The 23,425-nt window shown below is 51.5% G+C and overlaps 1 protein-coding gene across 12 annotated transcripts in view; it reads right to left on the reverse strand.

Moving 5' to 3' along the window:
- PLEKHA6 (pleckstrin homology domain containing A6) overlaps positions 1-23,425 on the reverse strand; it is a 141,735-nt gene that overhangs the window by 110,724 nt on the left and 7,586 nt on the right. For 10 of the 12 annotated variants that reach the window (XM_059147147.1, XM_059147131.1, XM_059147146.1 and 7 more), the window contains exon 3: positions 19,434-19,491. In XM_059147147.1, coding sequence (XP_059003130.1) covers positions 19,434-19,491 — 58 coding nt within the window. Of the gene's footprint in view, positions 1-11,341; positions 11,584-19,433; positions 19,492-23,425 lie in introns of those variants that run through there. The other 2 variants (XM_059147142.1, XM_059147143.1) reach the window with 2 other exon arrangements.

Here is a 23,425-nt window from a genome sequence, read left to right on the forward strand (position 1 = left end):
CCCACCCTGCACACACATGCACACATGTGAGTAACACACGCGCACACGTACACGCTCCCACTGCTCCAGGTGGCGGCGGCTACCCGTGGCCTCTCCTGGGACACAGGATCCCAGCATCTGGGGAGAGGGGGCCACCCGGGCGCCCCTGAGCTGCCACAAATGAGCCATGACTGTTGGGGGTGTCACAACGATGTGGAGCCAAATGAAGAGTCCCGCACTCCCCCTCCCCCCACGTCCATGTCCATGATCTCAGCGCAATGGGACAGGCTTGCATTCAAGCTTGGGTCCCACGGGGGCTCAGGAGAGAGTTGGGGCAGGAAATACGGACACATCAACAAATCCTAATTCTGACTCTTCCCCTACCGTCCAGTGTGGTCTGGAGTAAACGGCCCATCGTCTAAGACATCCAGGTTCTTCACAGAGTTGCCTCACCCTGGACAGGCTGGAAGGAATATGGCATAGAGTATGTTGGGTACACACCGCGTATACGGGTAGAGAAATAAGGGGTCCCTATTAGGCACTCCTCCAACTTCGCAGTGTCAGTCAGTCTACCTTCAAGCAAAGGCACGGTCTCCTTCTATGACCCTAAGCCCCTGATTCTTCTTACTGGGAACCCATCTCCCCAGCCTCGGACAGAAACTTCCATCCCGGTTGAGTTCCAGCAGAATTCCTGGTCACACACCCCGCCATCACCCTGGCCTGTCCCATGACAAAGACACGAAGAGCCTGAGATCAGGAGCCTGGACAAGACACTTCTGACTGCTCTCATTTTTACTGCTGGAATGTTCCAATCAGTGGGTGCTGAATAAATTACATTAAGCCCAGAGAGACAAGAACACAGCCAAGCTAGAAGCGCTCGCTATCCCACAGCTTCCCAGAGCCACAGCCCCTGCTCCGCAAACCCCACCACGCTGCTCCTCAGCCCCCGCGTTGGGCACTTGGCAGGTTGGGCAGCTTTTCGTGTCGTGGGCGACACGTAGGAGCCACCAAGGGAACATACACCCAAACTGAAAGGAAATGCGTCTCCACTGTGAACGCCTTGCCCAGTCTTCCCTTTGCAAAGGGCAAAGCCTGCGGAGGGAAGGGACAGGATTGCACCCCCGACGGAGCCCCTACAAATGGGAAAACCAAGTCCTGAGAGGTTGAGGGGCAGGCTCAACTCTCACAGCAGGGCGGAGAACAGAACCCAGCAGTACGGATTCCGGGCCTTATCCTGAATTTCTCCCAGTAAATATTTATAGGGTTAGCAGTCTGCCTAGGTAGCCCAGAGTGGCTCATGCCCTCCCCTCTCCAGCTACTCCCAACCTGCCACCTGGTACTAAGCTCTTCTCCCTCCGAACCTACTCTGTGGTCAAGTCCGCACTTGGCAGGCCTCCTGCCGACTGTCATTTCTGCTGTGGTACAGGAGACAGACAATTAAAAGCTCTGCTTCTCAGGGGACTGGCTTACGTCTTTCCTGTCAGAAAATCTTCCAGAAGCCTGAGGCCTTTAGGCACTGGCCCCAGGACCCTGACACAGGAATCTTTCCTTATAGCCCTCTCCAGCCTGGCTCAGCAGCTCACAGGGGTAGGGGTGAGCTTCAGTGCAGCCAGACTCAACCCCTCCCTGCCAGACACACTCCCTCACAGACCCTGAGGGGAACACACAGGTTGCTTCAGACTCAGCCGCATCTTTCCACAGCTCTCCTCAGCACCAACTTCTCCCTCCTCGCAACAACAGACAAGAGGCACCGAGTTCTGGTCTCAGCTCTAGGTCCTCGATTTTGAGCTGGCTGAACAAATCCTTCTGGGTCTTTGGATCCCAGTCTCCTCCCTCTAAGAAGACTCCTTTAGCTCCTCTCAGAGCATCAGATTCAGCACACACATGGGTGCCCTGTGAACCCGAGCCACAGAGACCCGGGTCTAAGCTTCACCAGTCTACAGCTCTGGGCAAATCGTGGGCATGCCCTCCGATCTGGGACCCTGGGCAATCGTGTGACCTCTGAGCCTGAGTTACCTCCCAGACTAGAGTCGCAAGGACCCAACCAGATGACATTACACGTGGAAGATGAGAGAAGCCTGAGGTCTACGCACACCCGAGGGAGCTTTGGTTTCTACTCTCTCTCCGCGTTTCTCACGCTGAAGGCAGTGACCCATCGGTGGGCATGAAATCAAGTTCAAGAGCCGAGGCCTTTTTTTTTAAACAAAACAGTCAGACTAAACTAAGATATTGGAGGAAGCCAGTGTGTACCACACACAGTAAGTTGCTGGGTTCTGACGGAAAAGGTATTTCTACTGGTTGCAGGGAAACATTTCAATTAGGTCTTACTTTGAAAACTTCCTTGTGAATGTTCCTACTGTAAAAACTTGCTTCCTGCCCCCAGCAGATTGGGATGGTAAACTCCCAAGAATTCCAACCTTCCCACCCCCCCATCCCCTACTGCAGGGACCAGGGTGGGCCCCAGATACAAGCACTTGGCAGCTGGAAAGCATCCCCAGAATAGAAAAGCCGCAGGAAGGAAAGCAGGAAACCGCCGTTGGCAGTGGCAGCCACGATCCCAGACAATGTCCCTGGAGGTCAGTGTTAGCACCTCCATTCTCCTGATGAGGAATCTAGAGCTCAAAGAGGTGAAGTTGCCCAGGGGGTGGGGGTGGGGGGGCGAGGACTGAGATCTGGGTTTGGATGGTCCCTGGCCTCCCCTCCCCTCTAGACTTCTACTGCCTTTAGCACTGCCCGGGAGATCCCGCCAAGCCTTGTCAAATCTCCCACACATCCTGCACTGCCCGAGACAATTCACCCTACGACACACACACACACACATAGACACACACACATGGCGGGAAACACCACCACATCCTTTCCTACCTGCCTTTCTCGGGCTTTCCCAGTCCCATGAGGGAGAGAGCAGAGGGCTGTGCTGGGGGCATCTGGGATTTGTCTTCGTCTTGGTCCCGCCCTTGTCCTTCTCTGCCTCTTTGAGGCTGATCCCCCCCACCACCTCCCAGTTCCCCACCCCCTCCCCCAATACCAGCTAACTGGTTACCCGGGCAACCCAGTTGGGAGGCTGCCAGTTACCATGGCAACCCAGCATGGCCGCCAGGCTGCCTTGCTGAGGAAGGTCAGGGGACCAGTCAGGCGACAGAGCCCTGGGATGTTGCTGGTAAGGACTGGCCTGGGCCAGGGGCCTACGTGCCTGAGGGAATTAAGTTCCTGCTATCAGGGGACCACGTCTTAGTCTCCCTGAGGCGGGTTGCCCCAGCTCGGGGCAGCAGCCACAGGCTAAACTTCCCCCACCCCCTACAGAGTTCTGGAGCAGTTCTCAGACTGGGCTCAGCCTAACCCCGGCCCCCCCCCCACTGTCCTTTCTGAGCATATCTGGGAGTCAACATGAGTGCAACATGTGTGTGTGCATGCAGATGTGGTCTGTCCGTGAAATACATTGTAATAATAAGAGCTGATATTTTCTAGTATTTACTGTGTGCCAACCCTGCTCCAGTTAGGGGCCTGGGGAGTCTCTCCACTGACCCGTACAACAGATGCACTGTCCCCACTTGGCGGACACAGCCCCGGAGACTTGAGGAGCCGTGAGGGAACTGGCGGCAGGTGGCACAGGTCTGCACTGGCAGAGCTTAGGAAAGCATCTTCTGAAAGTCCCTGAGCCCCTCCCACACCAACCTGTTCCTGCCCCTCCCTGACCAGGAAACATTTTTAAACATTTTAAACATTTAAATTTTTAATCTCCATTAAAAGATTATTCAGTGTCAGTTTCATTCACACTATTTGATTTCATTCGGTCCTCACCCCTGGGAAGGAGGCTCTGGTTCTGGTGAGAAACCCATAAGCTTGACCTTCAGGCCCCTTCCTCGGGAATCCTGTCTCTCCAGAGAGACTCTACCACTTTCTTTCTTGGCCACCGACGTATGTAGCATATGTCTCCATCACACACGGGACAATTACTTGTTCACACGTCTGCTCCCTTACCAGACTGTGAATTTAAAAATTCATTTTTGTAACCTCGGACCTGCCGGGTACATAACGAACATACGGTAAATATTTGCCAGAAGACAGTGACGGGGCCAGGATTCCAAGCCCCGTTCGTCTGACAACGCCGTGATCTACCGCATGACCCTGTCTCACTCAGGCACTCATTCATTCATTCATTCATTCATTTGAAAAGCAGTTACCAAGCAACTGCCATGTGCCTTGCTCTGTGGGACACACCACAAAGACAGAGACAAACACAACCATCTCTGGTCTTGCAGCAACGCCGTCTAGGGGAATGAGGAGGGAGGCCGAGGAGCACAGGAGGTAAATGCCCCCCGGAACAGACCATCCGAAGCCTTCTCATGACTGTTTCCTTGACTCAAAGCCCCGGAGAACCAACCAATATTTATTGAGCACCTGCTACATGCCAATGTGCTCGAATCGGCTGTGGTTTGTAGAGGTAGGGCAAGGTGAGTAGACCAGGAATTCCCAGGGACCAGGGACACTAGACTGTTTGGGGGACTCCACAGGCCTCTCTCACCTCTGATGTGATAAAGACGTCTCATGGGACCCAGCCTCCTACGCATGCCCACTTCCTGCCTTACCTCACACGAGCCTCGGTGTTGCGGGCGGGGCTGGAGTTGTTACTGCCATTTTCGAGACGAGGAAATAAAGCTCAGAAGGGAAACAGCAGGATGTCTAAGTGCCTCAGTTGGTTAAGCGCCTGCCTTCAGCTCAGGTCATGATCCCCGGGTCCTGGGGTCGAGCCCCAAATTGGGCTCCTTGCTCAGCGGGGAGCCTGCTTCTCCCTCTACCCCTCCCTGCTTCTCATGATCCCTCACTCTCTGTCTCTCAAATAAATAAATAAATAAATAAAATATTTTTAAAAGCTGGGGGGAGCACTGGACTAGGAGGAGGAAGCCAGGCTCTAGACCTCACCTGTGTTGCCAATAAATTCACCTCTCTGTCGGCACACTCCCACTCTCCCGTCACACCTCACCAAAAGTCAGTTTTCCTTCCCCACGACAACCTCTTCATTGCTTCAGCCCGGCAGCCACAGTTTTGGGTGGAGGCAAGCGGGCTTGGATGTCTCTGGATGGCCCAAGAATGCTAATGAGGACCGAGGAACCAAGCAAAATCAGAAAAATGACCTCGCCACCAGAGGCAGAGGTGCACAGAACAGGCTAATTGCAAGCATTAGGCTAATTAAAAGCAAATTGGCCCCTGCAATTATAGACTCAGGTTTCCAGGTAATGATGAGCCGGACAGACGGGGGTAGATGTGGTGACGTCAGAGCTAGGAAGGGACCTCGCCTCCTCCGTGGAGGGGGATCCTTGGCCATGCAGTGATAAAGCCCGAGCATCCAGGAATGTTTACAGATCAGCATGGAGGGGCCCCGCCTTACTTCCTGAATCACAGTCAGGACCAACTCTTGAGAGAGGCTAAATAAATGCGGGAGGAGGATTGGAGGTCAGCATATATACCATACCATCAGCCCTAAGCACATTTCTTTTTTTTTTTTTTTTTTTTTAAAGATTTTATTTATTTATTTGACAGAGAGAAATCACAAGTAGTTGGAGAGGCAGGCAGAGAGAGAGAGAGGGAAGCAGGCTCCCTGCTGCGCAGAGAGCCCGATGCGGGACTCGATCCCAGGACCCTGAGATCATGACCTGAGCCGAAGGCAGCGGCTTAACCCACTGAGCCACCCAGGCGCCCCAGCCCTAAGCACATTTCTTACCAACCTACCTTGGTTCCGGTTTGAGTTAAAGCTCTGCCTTCTGTTACACATTGTTCATATATACACATCTAACGATAACTGATATTTGGATAACTATCTACAGTTTACAAAAGGTTTCCATATAGATATAGATATAGATATAGATATAGATATAGATATAGATAGATATATTACTCACCTAGTGATCAGCTAGTTAAGTGGCTAGTGATACTAATCCCATTTTTTAGAACAGGAAACAAAAGCTCGGAGAGATTAAGTGGTTTGCTACAAATCACACAGCTGCTCATTTGGACCAGGATTTGAATCTATGTCTTCAAGTTCTAGATGGGCCTTCTTCCCACCACGGGCAGGCAGCATACTCACTCTCTCTCATTATTATTAACACACAGCCCAGAATTCACTTATCCGATCGACTAGCACTACTTTGGGAGGCGCAAGGAGGACTCCAGCAACGGGGCACACTCTGGATGGACGTTACGAGGAGGGTAAGGACGCACCGAGCGGGAAGGAGGCTCCAGGACAGAGTCCTGTGCCCGGAGGACATTAGAGGAGCCAAATCCCCTCCATCCGGGCACCTGCCAGAAGTCCCCAGAAGTGTGACCTTCTGGGGGATTGTCCTGGGAACGAGGCGTGGCTGTCTCACCACGACGTTCTGTGCTGGCAGGACTGCACTGCATCAGAGAGGCTCCAGGAAAGCCTGAGAAAGGAAGTGGGGCCATTGGAGGACTAGGGGCATTTAGCCCAGGACAAGGACACCTGGGGGGCTTGGAGGGAGGGAGATCCCAACACTGTCTTCAGATCTCTGTGTTTCTCACACACACTAACCACAGTAAGATAATAGGAGCAAACACGTGTGTGGCTCTCATCGGCATGATTCTACCTGCTCTGTAGATAGGACAGACATGCACCTCTGCTCGCAAGAAGTGCATACAATAGGTAACTTGCTTATCTTAGTCTTACAGTTGGAGAAACTGAGGGACAGAGATTTAAGTTACTGTTGAGGTCGTGTCACGGGTAGGTGACAGAGCCCAGGTTCAACCCGAATTCCACCCCCCTACCCCCGACGCCCCCTGACCCTCATCACTGCCATCCTGATGACTGCATAAACTGTCTTTTAGGAAAAACCAAAGACTCAAACAAATGACAACAGATGGGTTATTCATACTTTAAAAACCTCTTAAATCTCACTCCTAATCAAACAAATGCATTAAAACAATGAAGCAGCGATGGATTAAAGCAATGAAAATGTTACCATGTTCCACGCTGACGCTCGTATAACAAAACGCGTTCTCAAACACAACTGCCGGGAACGTAAATTAGTAATTTCCAACAAAGAATTTGGCAAAATATGTCAAAATATTTTAAAACACAGCAATTCCCTGTTGGTGGGAACGCAAACTGGGGCAGCCACTCTGGAAAACAGTATGGAGGTTCCTCAAAAAGTTATAAATAGAATGGGGCGCCTGGGTGGCTCAGGGGGTTAAAGCCTCTGCCTTCGGCTCAGGTCATGATCCCAGGGTCCTGGGATCGAGCCCCACATCTGGCTCTCTGCTCAGCAGGGAGCCTGCTTCCTCCTCTCTCTCTCTCTGCCTGCCTCTCAGCCTACTTGTGATCTCTGTCTGTCAAATAAATAAATAAAATCTTTAAAAAAAAAAAAAAGTTAGAAATAGAATTACCCAACCATCCAGCAATTGCACTACTGGGTATTTAGCTAAAGAATACAAAAATACTAATTCAAAAGGATACATGCACCCCTATGTTCATAGCAGCGTTCTTACAATGGCCAAGATACGGAAGCAGCCCAAGTGTCCATCCACAGATGAACGGATGAAGAAGAGGTCGGGTATATATATATATAATGGAACGTTATTCAGCCACAAGAACGAATGAAGTCTTGCCATTTCCAAGGACATGGATAGAACCGGAGGGTATAATGCTAATGAACTAAGCCAGTCAGAGAAAGACAGATACCATGTGATCTCACTCATATGTGGAATTTAAGAAACAAAACAAACGAGCAAAGGGGGAAATAAGAGAGAGAGAGAGAGACAAACCAAGAAACAGAGTCTGAACTATAGAGAAGAAGGGAATGCCTACAGGAGGGGAGGTGGTGGGGGATGGGTGAAACAGGTGATGGGAATTAAGGAGAGCGCCGGATTAAAATAAAAGCTTTAAAAAAATAAAATAAAACACAGCAGTTCCACTTCTAGAAACGTGAACTAAGGGAAAAAAATCATGGATATGTGCAAAGATTCAGATACTCGTGTATTCATTGCGGCATTGCTTTTAAAGACAAAAAACTGGAAACACCTAGTTTAACAAGGGGATCAATTAAAAAAACAGAATAGATCATGAAACATCAGGAAGCCACTTATGTAAGTGACAAAAATATATCCTTGGCCCAAAATTTTAATAGTCCGTACGTGTATGGTGGTAATATAGTTACACGTCTATGCATGGATTCATAAAAAATACATGTATCAAAATGGCAAAATTACGTACCAAACCTCTGAGACGATTATGGGCTATTTTCATCTCTTCTCTATATGTTCTTCAATTTTTTTAATGAATATGTATTACCTTTCGACTCAGAACCATAATTTCTTTAATGTATATACTCTATTGCATTAATTCTATGTCTTGGGATTTATCCTAAGGAAATAATCCAAATGTAGAAAAGGCCTTATGCACACAAATGTTCATGTGTTATTGTGAAAGGAAAGTCAGGGTAACAACCTGAATGTCCCGATACAAAACCGGTTACATAAAATATGTTACATCCACACATTATTATATGCTATTTTAATATGAAGAAAACCATCTTTATCACCACGGGAAAGAGAGCTGACTTGCTTTGTGCTGCTCCAAAGAATCACAACCAAAAGGCAGACCTCAGAAGTGGGCTGATTTTGATTCTATATAGAAGAATGTTCTAACCGTGGAACAGGCTGCCTGGCGAGGTAATGAGCTCCCCGTCGCTGGAGGCCAGTGCTCCCAGCAGGGAAGGAACAGAGGGCTCGTTGGGGCTTGGAGGGAGGCTGGACCAGATGGTCTCTAGGGGGCATCGAGAGGTGTGGGTGCTGAGCAGGAGCCCACCTGCACTGCTCGACCACCAAAGGAAGGACACTACGCAGCCTGCCTCAAGGCCTCTCCGTCTCTGCTCCACATTTATTTTTTTATTTTTAAGATTTTTATTTATTTTACAGAGAGAGAGCAAGAGAGGAAGCACAAGCAGGGGGAATAGGAGAGGGAGAACCTGGTTTCCTGCTGAGCAGGGAGCCCGAGGACACAGGGCTCCATCCCAGGACCCTGGGATCATGACCAGAGCCAAAGGCAGATGCTTAACAACTGAGCCACCAAGGCACCCCCACATTTATTTCTAAATGTTTCCCAACCAAACCATTCTTTCCTCTCTAGATGTTTTTTTAAGTGGTTGGAGACTGGTCTGCTAAAGTCACCTCACTGGGCTCCCAGACCATCTCAGCCCAGAGCTCAATCCACGGCCTCTGACAGCCAGAACTCAGCAAGCTCTCCCTGATGCCCAGCGGTAGGCCTCCTCCTCCTGACTCTCCCCTGGGGGACCCACGTGGATCAGGTCCCTGCCAGGTGCCAAGCTCCGTGCCAATGGCTTCAGGGAACCTCGCTCCAGGCCAGCGAGGGGAGCACTGATGCCCAGGACCGAGCTTCTTCACACTGGCCTATGCCCCCTCTTCTCAGCTCACCTTCTCCTGCCCACTGCCCCAGGCCCCACGAGCTCCCTCTTCTGTGCCCGAGGGCCATAGGCCGGGCCTGGACATGCCGTGATGTCAGCCTGGGAGCCAGGGCTGGCTGCCCCGCGCTCACTGACTTTCTCGGTAATTACTTCATTTACACGGAGCAAGAAGATTCCGACTCAATAATCTAGGCAGACACGTTAAAAGTAATTATCTGTGCAATGCGTCCTGCACTGTCACCTTCCTGTGAAGACGGGAAAGAAAGCTGAACCCGGCAAAAAAAAAAAAAAAAAAAAAAAGCCCCCATTGTCTCGAGCCTCTGCAGCCGCCCGCCAGGATTAATTACACACCAGCGCTACCAGTCATCACCCGCCACTTATTGGAAAACCGAGGACTTTTAATAATTCATACCTGCAGCCCAGCACTCTGCGCCCTTGTGAGGAGACAGAGAGAGCCGCCTGTTTTCTGCAAGGGAGCCCAGCAGCGGGCCTGGAGGCCTGCCCGGTCCCACCTGCCGCCCCCACCTGGAGATGGCTCCCAGCCTCGGGCCACTACCCCCATCCTTCCAGGAGGCAGCGGCCGCTGTGGGCCCGCTGTGGGGAGGGAGGCGCTGTGTCTCCCTGGGACCTCCCTCCCACCTCCTCCCCACCACCAGGATCTGCTCATCTCCTGCCCCAGCTGAAATGCAGCTGCTCTGAGGTAGAAGTCCTCCCCAGCTCCGTGCGCCCCCAGAGGGGCCTAGAAGCCAGGATTTGGGGGATTTGTAGGGCGGGTGCCTATGATCTGGCCGAGACCATCTGGACAGGCAGCTCAGGCTGAGACCTGCCCACAGGGCTCCCACCCCGGGCGTTCAGGAGAACCCAGCACTCCCCCCCACCCCAGGGGAGTAAGCCACGGAAACCACCAGATTGAGGGCGACGGGTCTATAGGGATAGGGAAGGACTGCAAGCTCAGAAGACCTCCTCCCTCTCTGGCTCGGACTCGGACTCCACCCCCCACCTCCACCTTCTGCAGCCCTCCCCTACCCCTGCACCCTAGGGCCGGCTCCCTCTGTCCTGCCTCTCCCCATCTCTGGCCTTCCTGGGTTCCGGCCCCCTCTCTTCCCTTCCCTGGCTGGCCTGCAGTCACAAAGAGCATCTCTCCAGGCTCTTCTCTCTTCCCCCTCTGCCTTCCTAGCAAACTGCCCCCCTCCCCCTCTGATCTCTCACCACCCCTCTCGGCCAGCTCCCCCACCTTGCTGCTTTCCCCAGCACCTCACACAATAAGGCCCCGCTAGCCACAGCCTGACCCCACCATTATAAACCCATCCCCTCGGACCCATGGACCAGGCCTCAGCTCCTCAGGTGCCCCCCACTAAACCTGAGATCCCAGAGATCAGCTGCCCCTAGGAATTCAAGAGCTCAGTGGCCCTGGGCCCCAACCTCAGACCCACAAAATGGACATGGCTTGACCCCTCGGCCACACAGAGGGAGCTGAGTCTCTGGGGCTGACCCGAGCCTGACCCTGGGACCCCTGCCGATCTCCCCTTCCTGCTGGCCTTCAACTCACTTCTGGCAAGATTAGAGGCAGGGTGGGGCTGGCTTCTTTGCTCTCGCCAGGCTGGGGGGGCCCAGCTAGACCCCAGGAGGCAGGCAGCCCCAAAGCCCCAAAGCCAGCCTCACCCAAGAGATGCGATTCGAATGTAATAAATTCCAACATCAGCCCTTACCGGGGATTCTGGAGGAGGGGTGGGGGCACGGAGCGGGTTATAATTAGCATTCTCAGCATCCATGATCCCCAAGTAAGGCTGCCAAGAATGAGGGATGGGGAAGGCAGTGGCCCCGCAGTGCCAGCAGCCGGGACTCACAGGGCAGGCGGCTGGCAGCCTGACCAGGGCTCAGCCTTCCTCCTCCCGCCTCAACCAGAGGATGCATCAGAACAGACTCACCGGCTCCGGAGGCGGCATGAGCCCCGCCGCGTTGAAAAGCTAGAACTCTCCGCACTCCCCGAGGCACCCCTCCCCCAGCTCTGGCCAGCCGGGGTCCTCCTCCCCCGCCCCTCAGGGCCCCCTTCTGAAGAGCGGGGCTCTGGCTCCAATCTGGTCTAATCAGTCATCTCTCCGGCTGGCAGGTCCCTGGCGCAGGGCGAGGATGCTGTTGCGGTGACTGCGGGATCCAGCATCTTTCCCAGGCAGAAGCAGCTGGGCATGCTCCATGGGCTCCCGTGGGGATTTCAGGGCCACGTGACTCTCCCTCCCCAAGCTGTCACTTAGGATCAGGAGTAAATAGTCCCTGGAAAGGTTTAACTCCATCCACACCGGCAGCAAGCTGCTAGGCACCCATGCTTCCCGCCCATGGCAGAGTACTTGGACACAGCCTCCTGGCCTTCCATCACCAGGAAGAGCTGCCCCCCCCCCCAAAGGGGATCGGGCCACCTTCCTCTGCCTAAGCTGCAGTTTGTTGTTCTCCCACTAGAGTGCAGGGAACCGGAAGGCATGGGGGTGGAGGGGGGCTGGCATCATGGGGGCTCAGCACACCTGCCTGGGGGCGCCTTTGGTCTCTGGGGCTCTCCACCCAAGGGACAGGCACATCTCTGGGAGTCAGGAGGGCTTGGTAGGGGCCCTGGCACCTTCACATCCCCTCCCCAGCACAAGGAATTGCAAGACAGAACATGGGCCGCTGGTAGAAGCCCATGACAAGGTGCAGGGACCTCTCAGGTCTCCAACCGAAGCTGGTGTCCGGTGACTAGGCAAGACTAGACCAGAGCCGGGGGGTACCTGCGTCTGTTCAGAGGCAGAAGGGAGGCTCCGGAAAAAAGGAATGCAGCCTCACTTCTGCTGCAGGCAAGCCCATGCCCTTAAGAGAGCTCTCTCGCCACCTCTCTCTCTCTCTTTCTCCAGCTCAATTTCCTTCTCTTCACATTTCTGTGGATGCTGGAACAGTAAGAGATCCTCCGTGACCACGGGTGAGTGCAAGCGGAAGGCTGAGTTTCATAACCAGCTTCAGAAAGATGAAAAGAAGATGGGGTAGTCTCACCTGAACTTCTAGGCAGGCTTGCGGGCTCTTGGATCTCCCTGTTCCTGAGACCCAGAAGTTGTAGGGGAAACCAGAGGAGCTCCAGGGGTCCCTTCTGAGGACAGAAATAGTTCAAGAAGCAGGAGCCCGACGAAAGGCATCTGTGGGGACTCACCCACCTGACTATTCTCTCTTTTCTGAATATTTATTATCACAACAACTTGATTTCAAAAAATGAAGCTTCTCTTTACTTACATGCACTGCTTCTCTTTCTCTGTGGGTCTCTATTAATGGGATCTGAGTATAAGCCTCATCTAACCAACGGAAGTCCTTTCCTTTATTTTTTTTTTTAAGATTTTATTTATTTGACAGACAGAAATCACAAGTAGACAGAGAGGCAGGCGGGGGGCGGGGGGAAGCAGATGGATGGATGCGGGGCTTGATCCTAGGACCCTGAGATCATGACCTGAGCTGAACGCAGAGGCTTTAACCCACTGAGCCACCCAGGTGCCCCCAGAAGTCCTTTCCTTTAAAAAGAACCTGCTATGGGAGAAGCAGGAGCACAGGCTTCCATTGCCAGGGTCCAGAAAGAAGCCTGTTAGCGAGGTGGGGGGGGGGGGGGTCATTCCTGGGATCTGACCCACACCCCACTCCCACATGCCTCAGAGAAAGCTCCTGCAAGGACTGTCCTTCCAACCCCAGAGCAGGCCAGGCCAGAGTTGAGAATCTCAGGTTAGGGCAGTATGCATCTGTCTGCAGGTCTGACTTAGGGACCCCCCCAATACTGCTCCCCCAGCCCCGCTGAGATGCTGTGTTCCGTGGCTGTGAGAAAGGCACTCAGCTGAAGGGGCAGAGAAATCCTGGATGCAGGCCTAGTGCCAGGCAGGACTGATTAAGCCCAACCCACCTGCCCTGGCTCTCCAGGACTTGGCAAGCCTGCCCACTGCAGGCAGGGGGAGAGCCGGTTTCCAGCCAAACAAAGATGAGGGGCTCTGGGGGCGTCTAGGGCCTTGAGGAGCCAGTGGGGCAAAGCAGGGTTGGGGCCAGAGATTACAGCATCCAGGGGGAGACAGGCAGGATGGGGAAGGGGACAAGGACCCGAGCCCCCAACCCACACAATCCTCGGGCAGCTGAAAAAGGCCGGAGACAGACAGAAGGGCCTGCTGGGAGGGTTTCCTCTCTGGCAGACAGAGGGCAAGGGCTGCAGACAGATCCTCTGAGCGGGCCCTGCGAAAGGCTCTGGGCGATCTGGGCGGCCCTGGGGGTGGTGAGAGACCCAAGGGAGGACGGCTGCTGGGTCAGTGCCTTTGTTTTGGGGAGCACAGTGAGGGCAACATTGCAGCAGGAAGGTCCCAGAGTCCCAGCAAGGGTGAGTGAAGAGGAACAAGTCCCTTCACCAAAAGTCCCTTCACCAAATCTACATTCTCTCTCTCGGGAGCCCAGCAGTGGAGAAGCAAGACTTCTGCGACACGCAGGTGCAGAGGGCATAAGGAGGAGGGAGGGAGGGAGGAAGGATCCTGAAGAAAGCCCCCCTTAGAATCCATGCCCCTGGGGCTCAAAGGGGAAAGTCTAAAACTCCGGGTCACTACCAGTCCCTAAACACTCGGGCCTCCCTGCCTCTTGAAGATCACAGTCCAGGCGGCCGTGGAACCGGCCGTGCAACGAATGGACTTGTTGCCCCCCCCCCCAAGTCAACACAGGGCCCCCCCCCCACCTCTGCCAGAGTGAACCAGCTGGGGAGAGAAAAGGGAGCCCCCTGTGGTGAGCTATCCTTGAGGACCTGCGGAGTTCCGACCCCAGTTCCTCCCCTTACCAATCATCTAGCAACTCAGAACAAGTTATTGGCTGTTGGGTCTCAGTTTACTGCATCTCCAAAATGGGGTTTCCCTTCCCTGAGCCACATACCATTCAGGACCTGTTGTCCTCTGTCTCATTCTCGACTGCTCTGCAAGGTCATGGGCCCCTTCTGAGAGCAGAGCTGGTCCAGTCGCTAAGGATCAGATTTGTTCCCCTGTGACTTCTCTCCTTTGTCCTGTCTGACCATTGGAGATAGCAGAGGGGAACCTCTCAGGGAGCCACTGCCCCTGGGGGACAACCGGCTTGAGTCTCTGAGACTACTGCCATTGGAAGCTGGAGGCAGAGCCCCGGGGTTTGGCAGCCCCTGTGAGCTGCACTGAGCAGCCCGTGGGGGGCGTGGGAAGCACAGGTGCCATGACTCCGCGTTTTGGCCTCTTCTCGGAAGACGGAGGAAGAAGTGAGAGCAGCTGCGTGGGGCTCCCGGGGAGGCCAGTCTGGCGGTGACCCGTGGGGGCACCAGTGTGGGGAGGGGGGCAGTCAGGGGGGCCCAAAGCGGGAACAAGGGTTATCTGGGCTCTGCAGAAAGCATCGCTGCCATGTCTCCCTCCTGCCAACTTTGGAGAAAGACAGAGGCGCTGGTGGAGACAGAATTGGCAAACCGGGCAGCTGGCCGCCTTAGCAGGAAGCAGGGGAGGAGCCGGGGGCCAGAGAAAATCAGGAATGGGTGTAAAGCAGCCAGATCTCTAAGTGTCTGAAAGATCTACCAGACCCACAGTGGTTGAGATGTGGCGAAGGATGCTGGAGATGGTCCTGGTGGGACTGTGGGTCCCCCCGGAGCAAAGGCTTCAAAGCCTTTCTGGGGCCGATCCTGTGTGCTTTGGCGCCCTCTTCTGGTCCGATGTGGTACACGCACACAAACCCGCCAGGGGTTTCCGCCACATTTTAACCCAAAGCTTTTTCTCTTCTCTCTTGCACCACCTGCCTGTAAGCCACACCCTCAAAACCGCAGACAGGCTAGGGCTATGACATTGTGGGTACCATGAGAGTCACCTCCCAAACACCGAGCGGGGAAGGGTCACTGATAGACAATAATCATGTTCGTCTGATCCCGCAAAGTGTCAATGTTTGCTCATTGCAATTTGACTCCTCCACACAAGAAGGAAAAAGAAATAGCTTCTCAAGTTGTCTGTGTATCTGACTTTTTTTTTTTTTTAAGATTTGTTTATTTATTTAACAGAGAGAGAGAGATCACAAGTAGGCAGAGAGGCAGGCAGAAAGAGAGGAGGAAGCAAGCTTCCCGCTGAGCAGAGAGCCTGATGTGGGGCTCAATCCCAGGACCCTGAGACCATGACCTGAGCCGAAAGCAGTTGCTCAAACCACTGAGCCACCCAGGCGCCCCCCTGTGTATCTGACTTTTATTGCTACCTCTCAGGATCCACGTCCGGGGTCTTCACCCACCAACCCAACGTCACAAACCTTTGTAGGGAATGGATCACGCAGGGAACCATGAAAACGAGTGGGCCAGTGGCTGTCTGTCCCATCCTTCCTTCTTTCCTTCCCCCCCTCCGCTCACTCACTCAGTGCAGTCAGGGTTTCTTGAACAATCTCCGCCACCCACCACCATTCTGAGCGAGGCACCAAGGCAGCCAGAGGCAGCTGTGGCGTGAAGCTAGGCACCCAGCCTGCGAAATCAGGCAGACACGGGGCTGAATCCCAGCTTCGCTTCCCCCAAGCTTCATGACATTGAACACATTTTTTTTTTTTAACTCACTTTAAAATCTCAGTTTTAAGTCTCAGTTTTCTCCTTCCTTGTTAAAACAGCCGGGGATGATAGTACTTCCCTCATAAAGCTGTGGTGGGGACAGGATGAGACCACGTAGTAAAGCTGAGCTCTCGGGGAGGCAGGCCACTGCCACTCCCAATGCACGGGGAGGCCACTGAGTGCAGGAACAGACGTGAAAGCGTAATAGCTTGGTAGCACTTCATGGCAGTACATCATGAAATGACATTGCCTATGTTACCAGACTTGATGACCGCCCTATGTCTCCCCTGCTCTCGATGAGTTTTCAACCTAGACCCCTGTTCTCCGACTGGGGTGTCTGGACAGGTGCAGAAGCAGCACCCCCCAGGGACCAGTTAGAAACGCACATTCTCAGACCTTCTGAACCAGAAACTCCAGGGGTAGGGCCAAAGAATCTGTTTTAACAAGCCCTCCAGGTGATTTCAGTGCACCCTCAGGTCCGTGAACCACCAATCTAGGGAAAATCACACACACGTAAACAATTACAATACAGGTGGGCTTCCCTGAAGGAGTGATGTCATGGGCAGAGTTTTAAAGGAAAAGCAAGTGTTCACAGGTGGACACAAGCCCTGTGAGAGGAGAGATTAGCACTTGCAAAGGCTGGGGGCACGGAAGGGAGGTGTGTGTTGAGGGAACCACAAATGATCTGGTCTGCCAAACTGCGGAGTAGGGGAGGTGAAGCCAGAGGAAGAAGGCAAGAAGCCAGCTTATGAAGCCCTTTCAAGTGCCTGAGTAAGGAATTCAGATTTTTTTCCTGTAATTGATGGGAAGCACAAAAGAGTTTTAATGCAGAATGATGTGGCAATACAAATTCGGGCAAATACAGATGTGCATTGTGGAGAACAAGCATTCTTGCAGCAGTTTGGCCTGGAGGCAGGGAGATCAGTCCGGGAAGCTGCTAGAATGATCCAGGTGAGAGCCCATGGGGCAGGAATGCAGGCTCTGGCCACGGGGTGAGACATTTGGGAAGAGAACCGACTGGCAGTGGGGTGTGAGCCTGTCTCTGAGGGCTCAGCTCCGGTGGTGCTTCTGAGAAAGATGGAATCGGTGTTGGCGAGGAAAAGCTGATGAGTTCAGGACTGAGCACGCCGAACCCAGGGAGCTCACGATGCTCTGGACCTGCAGCCGGAGCAGGCGTTAGCTATGCCTCTGTTGTTTATCCCCCAGCATCTCCCGTTCATTCATTCCAGCAAATATCTCAGATTCCTATCATGCGCCGGCAAGGTTCTAAGACACGGTGGAACACGAAATAGCCAGGATCTGCTCTCAGAACTGACAGGGCAGTGGGGGGCACCAGCAATAAGTAAGCAAATACAGAAACAGCAAGCTTCCGGCTACCTGGCAGGTGGTATGAAGAGGGTCTGGGAGAGAAAGCCTGGCTTGATGGAGCCTGAGACTCTTGATCTAAGTTTGAGCCCCACATTGGGCATAGAGTTCACTTTAAATAAAAAAGGGGGGAGGGTCTAAGGAGGAGCACAGTGGGGCAAAGGATGGGGTAGTCAGGAAAGGTCACTCTGACAAGATAACACTCGAGCGAAATGATATGTAGGTGCCAGATACACACAAAAAAAGAGGAAACTGCTCTCAGGCAGAGGGAATAGCACATGCAAAGGTCCTGAGGTAAGACTGAATTTGGCACAAGGGAGGGAAAGAAAGATGAGAATCACCATAGCTGGCCGGTTATGGAAGAGGAGGCCAGAGAGGGTCAGGGCCAGGCCACAGCAGGTGGTACGTGTGGAGGGCCAGAGGAGAGGAGAGAATACGGGTGAAAGCACGTAGTCGATGGTCTCAAGCACCAGATGTATATAAGGAATACGCAGATGGTATCACCAAAGAGAAAGGAAGAAGTAAATCTTAACTGAAGCAAGGATTTCTGTTCAATTTCAGGGAACGCTCAGGCCATAGCAGCCATGTCCTATCTGACAGAATCACCATCTGTCAGAATGGACAGAATCTGTCCATTCTGGTTTTTGTTTCAAGAATGGGGTTAACGGGGCTGCCTGGGTGGCTCAGTCGGTTAAGTATCTGCCTTGGGTTCAGGTCATGATCTCAGGGTCCTGGAACTGGGATGCACATAGGGCTCCCTGCTCAGCGGGAAGCCTGTTTCTTCCTCTCCCTCTGCCTGCTGCTCCCCCTGCTTCTGTGTTCTATCTCCCTCTGTCAAATAAAGAAATAAAATCTTTTTTCAAAAAAAGAATATGGTTGGAGCACCTGGGTGGCTCAGTGGGTTAAGCCTCTGCCTTTGGCTCGGGTCATGATCTCAGGGTCCTGGGATCAAGCCCCGCATCGGGCTCTCCACTCAGCAGGGGGCCTGCTTCCCTCTCTCTCTCTGCCTGCCTCTCTGCCTACTTGTGATCTCTGTCAAATAAATAAATAAAATCTTTAAAAAAAAAAAAAGAATATGGTTAAGATCCAAGCTGATGTAAGTGCCGGCTGGTCTCAAGGCAGGGGATGGAAGGATGAGCTCTCCTGACAGATGAATGAAGATTTGGAAGGAGAGCAGGAGCGGAAAGAGATGAGGAGGGCCCTCCTTCCCCCGGCTGGGCCAGGGATTCCTCTGGCAGTGCCCACGCCCCAGCTGTCTGCACAGCCACGCTCTCCCAGTCCCATAGACTCTGAGGCCAGACCAGGCACAGGCCCGTGCACGCTGAGCCTCGCCCGTGGGAATGAAGCCAGAACCCAGCCTGCCTGGGAGATGGAGAGACCCAGGCCGAGGCCAAGGGAAACGAGTCCAGTCGGGTGTATGTGGACCACCCCAGCCCAAAGAGTTACCTTCTGCTGTCAAGGTCACCTCTGAGACACCTTCCCCAGGTGTGCGGTCAGCTGCCGAGAGCACCAGCTACCCCGGCCCCCACAGGGGTGTGACCAACCCCCAGAGAAACACAGAGCACTGCACACACTCCTGCCACCTCCAGGATCACACGGGCCCCAGCCAGGAGAGCAAGAGAGATGGGCTGGGCCTTGCCACCTCCCGGCCTGCCTGTCTGTGCGCCCTGGCTCACACCTTCCCTTCAACTGGTTCCACTTCCTGCCCCTTTGGGCATCCCGGGGCTGGGGCTCCTTCCTCCGAGCCTTTGTCGAGCCTTTGTCCCCGTGTGTCTAAATCAGCCTTTTTACTTTGCTGAGCTGTCTTCTCCCTGCTTTCAGCCCAGCCCAACACTCCCCTCACCCACTCCAAGCCAGAAAACTTCCCATGACCGACACTAGCTCTTCTGTACCAACAGAAACACACACCCAGCTTTCTCTGCCGCAGTAGCTCAGAAGCCTAGAGGCCTCCTTTCATTCACAGAACACCACCCCCCCAACCCGCTCAAGGTCTTCAGGGCCCCAGCACACCTTTTAAGCACCTTCCCTCCCAAGCAGCCATCAGTGACAACGACAACAGTAGGCCCAACAGCCAGACCAGAAAGAAACCCCATCTTACTCACTTAATGAAATACACAGCTCCTTCCTGGGTAGAATCCATCTCCCAGCCCTTGGGCAATCCTGCGAGAAAGAAAAATCACAACATGACTCTCTCTTCTCAGCCCCACAAACCCAATTTGCATGCAGGAGGGATGGAGCGGAGGAAGCTAGGAAAATTCACAGACAAGCCAACAGTGCTCAAACCAACCATGTCACCCCTTTTGGTCCACTCTTCCTATCCATGTGATTCCAGCAAATAAGAGCCAGAGCGTGAATGGGACACTCCCTGTGAGCGGCAAAGTCACCAAATGGATCATGGCCTCGCACGGTTTGCTCGTTCATTCGACAAGCTTTTCTTGAGCATCTCCTTGGGGCCAGGCCCTGTGCTGGCCTGAGATAGAGCAGTGAACGCAAGGACGCTCAGGGTCGTCCCACAGCCCCCTCGCCTCGAGTCACAGAAGCATAAGCCCCAGGCCTCCTAAGATCAGACCAGGACTCAAGCCTGCAGACCCTAGCCCATCACCTCCAGACAGGAAGTTGAAGACTTAGGAAATCAGTCCCAGGAAAATGGAGAAACTTAAAAAAAAAAAAAATTTCTAATCGACATGTAATTGACACACATTATATTATTTGCAAGTGTACAGGGTAATGATTTGTTATTTGGATACATTGAGAAATGATCACAAGGCTAGTTGCCATCCATTCCCATACACAGTGGCAATTTTTTTCCTTGTGATGAGAATTTTGGGGATTTACTCTTTTGGCAACTTTCAAGTGTGTGTCAACTCCAATATCATTGACTACAATCACCACGTCGTACATTATGTATTTATTATGTAATTGGAAGTTTGTACCTCTTGACCTCCTCCACCCATCTGGCTCCCCATCAGCTCCCCTCTCTTCTAGACCACGATTCTCATCCATTACTAATGACTTTGGTTGGGTTTGTTCATTTGTTTTGCTGTTCGGATTCCACATAAATGTGAAATCATACGGTATTCGTCTCATTTCACTCTGCGCAATTTTCTCAAGGTCGATCTTCGCCATCACAAGATTTTGTTCTTTTCCATGGCCGAGTAGTGTTCTGTCGGGTGTATCTACCACGTCTTCACCCCCTCACCCATCAGTGGACACCCAGGTTGTTTCCATATCATGACTGTTGTCAATAATGCTGCAATGAGCACAGGAGAGCATACATCTCTTTGAATTAGTGTTTTTGTTTTCTTAGAATAAATACCTAGCAGGGGAATTGCTGGAACATAGGCAGTTCTGTTTTCTTTTCTGAGGAACCTCCACGCTGTTCTCCAGGGTGACTGCACCAGTGTACATTCCCACCAACAGTACAAGAGGGTTCCCCTTTCTCCACATCCTCGCCAAAGCTTATTATTCCTAGTCTTTTTGAGAAGAGCCATTCTAACAGCTGTGCTGTAATACATCATCGTGGTTTTGACTCCATTTTCCTGATGATCAGTGATGCTAAGCATCTTTTTTATATGCCTATTAGCTATCTATATGTCTTCTTTGGAAAGATGTCTATTCAGGTCTTCTGCCCTCTTTTTGATCAGATAGTTTTTTGTTTTGGGTTTCTTGTTTGTTTTCTTGATGTTTTTTTATTTTTTGTTTTTGTTGCTGAGCTATAGGATTTCTTTATATATTTTGGATATGAACCCCTTGTCAGATATATGATTTGCAAACATTTTCTCCCATTCCGTAGGTTGCCTTTTCATTCTGTTGATGGTTTCTTTGGCTGTGCAGAAACTTTTTAGTTTGATGCAGTCCTATTTGTTTATTTTTGCTTTCATTGCCCTTGCCTTTAGAGTCAGCTCCAAAAAATCATCACTGAGACCAATGTCACGGAGTTTACTGCCTGTATTTTCTGCTAGGAGTTTTATGGGGTCAGGTCTTATATTCAAATCTTTAATCCACTTTGAGTTAAATTTTGTGTATGACAAAATAGAGGTCTAGTTCCATTCTCCTGCATGTAGCTGACCAGTTTTCCCAACACCATTTAAAGAGACTATCTTTTCTCTATTGCATATTCTTGCCTCATTTGTTATAAGTTAATTAACTGTATATGCTTAGGTTTATTTCTGGGAGTCCCTGAAATAAACATCATTTGAACATGGTAAATGATCCTACTGATGTATTGTTGAATTCAGTTTGCTAATATTCAGTTGAGAATTTTTGCATCTCTGTTCATCAGGAATATTGGCCTGTCGTTTTCTTTTTTCATGATGTCTTTGTCTGGATTTGTTATCAGGGTAATGCTAGCCTTATAAAATGAATTTGGAAGCACTCCCTCCTCTTCAATTTCTTGGAAGAGTTTGAGAAAATCGGTATTAAATCATTGAATGTTTGGTAGAATTTACTAGTGAAGCTATCTGGTGCTCGGTTTTTGTTGGGAGGTTTTTGATTACTGATTTAATCTTCTTACTGTAATCACTGCATTCACATTTACTATTTCTTTGTGATTTGGTGTTAGAAGATGGCATGTTTCTAGGAATTTATTCCTCCCTTCTAGGTTGTGTAATTTGTTAGCATATTATCATTCATTGTAGTATCTTATGATCCTTTGTAATTCTGGGGTGTCAGTTGTAACTTCTCTTTCATTTCTGATTTTACTTATTTGAGCCCTTTCTTTTTCTTGGTGGGTCCAGCTAAAGTTTTACCAATTTTGTTCATCTTTTCTATTGTCTTTCCAGTGTCCATTTCAATGATTTCCACTCTGAGCTCTGTGACTTCCTTCCTTCTACTAACTTTGGGCTTCGTTTATTACTCTTTTTTCATTTCCTTTAGGTGTAAAGTTGGATTGGTTATCTGAGATTTTCTTGTTTCCTGAGGTACGACCATATTGCTACAAACTTTGCTCTTGGAGCTGTTTTTGCTACACCCCAGGGATTTTGGAATGCCATCTTTTTTTTTTTTTTTTAAAGATTTTATTTATTTATTTGACAGACAGAGATCACAAGTAGGCAGAGAGGCGGAGAGAGAGAGGGGAGGAAGCAGGCTCCCCACAGAGCAGAGAGCCTGATGTGGAACTTGATTCTAGGCCCCTGAGATCATGACCTGAGCCGAAGGCAGAGGCTTAACCCACTGAGCCACCCAGGCGCCCCTGGAACGCTGTATTTCTGTTTTCATTTGTCTCAAGGTATTTTTTCATTTCTCCTTTGATTTCTTGGTTGACCCACTGGTTGGTCAGTAACGCATTATTTAGTCTCCATACATTTGTGATTTTTCTGGTGTTCTTCTTGTAATTGATCTGTACTTTCATACCATCATGGTCAGAAAAGACATTAATATTATTTCCATCTTTTTAAATGTACTGAGACTTGTTTTGTGTCTTGACATATGATCTAGTTTGGAGAGCGTTCCATGTGCACGTCAGAAGAGCACGTGTCCTGCTGGTCTGAGGTGGACTGTTGTGTATATACCATCAAGTTCCTTTTTGGTCTAATGTGTCATTTAAGGCCAATGTTTCCATACTGATTTTCTGTCTGATTGATCTATAAAAACTTTTTTTTACCACAGCTCTGAAAAAACTGATCCATGGAAATGCTCAGCACAGAGAACTGCAGGCTTACAGGGGGAGCGAGAACTCAACAGCTGAGGAAGCTGACCCCAGCTCGGAGGAGCCTGGGCAATCCCTACAGGTGCTAGCAGCCCCTGGTCTCCAAAGACTGCTCTGTTAGGTACCCTTTTGTCCTACCCATCCTCCCCGCCAAAAAATCCTGCCTCCTTGGCCAACAGGATGCCTCCACCCAGAAGCAGAGGGGGAGTCTTCTGAGAAACTCAAGGGAAACCACTGTCAGAGGTGGGGACAAGCAGGGCGCTAGTGGAGATCCATCCTTTTGGGCGTGCCAGAGCTCTGTGGCTGATATATTGCAAAACGGGTGGGGATTCTCTTGACAGTCACGGCTACCTTTCTTGTCCAGCCAAATATGTGCCTTGTGTATGAGCTTTAATAAAACAAAGCTATTCTATAGCGTGGTGGGCCCAGTTTCTAGCAGTCATTTTA

This window comes from Mustela lutreola, chromosome 14 (genome assembly GCF_030435805.1).
Source record: "Mustela lutreola isolate mMusLut2 chromosome 14, mMusLut2.pri, whole genome shotgun sequence".
Classification (NCBI taxonomy): Eukaryota; Metazoa; Chordata; class Mammalia; order Carnivora; family Mustelidae; genus Mustela; species Mustela lutreola.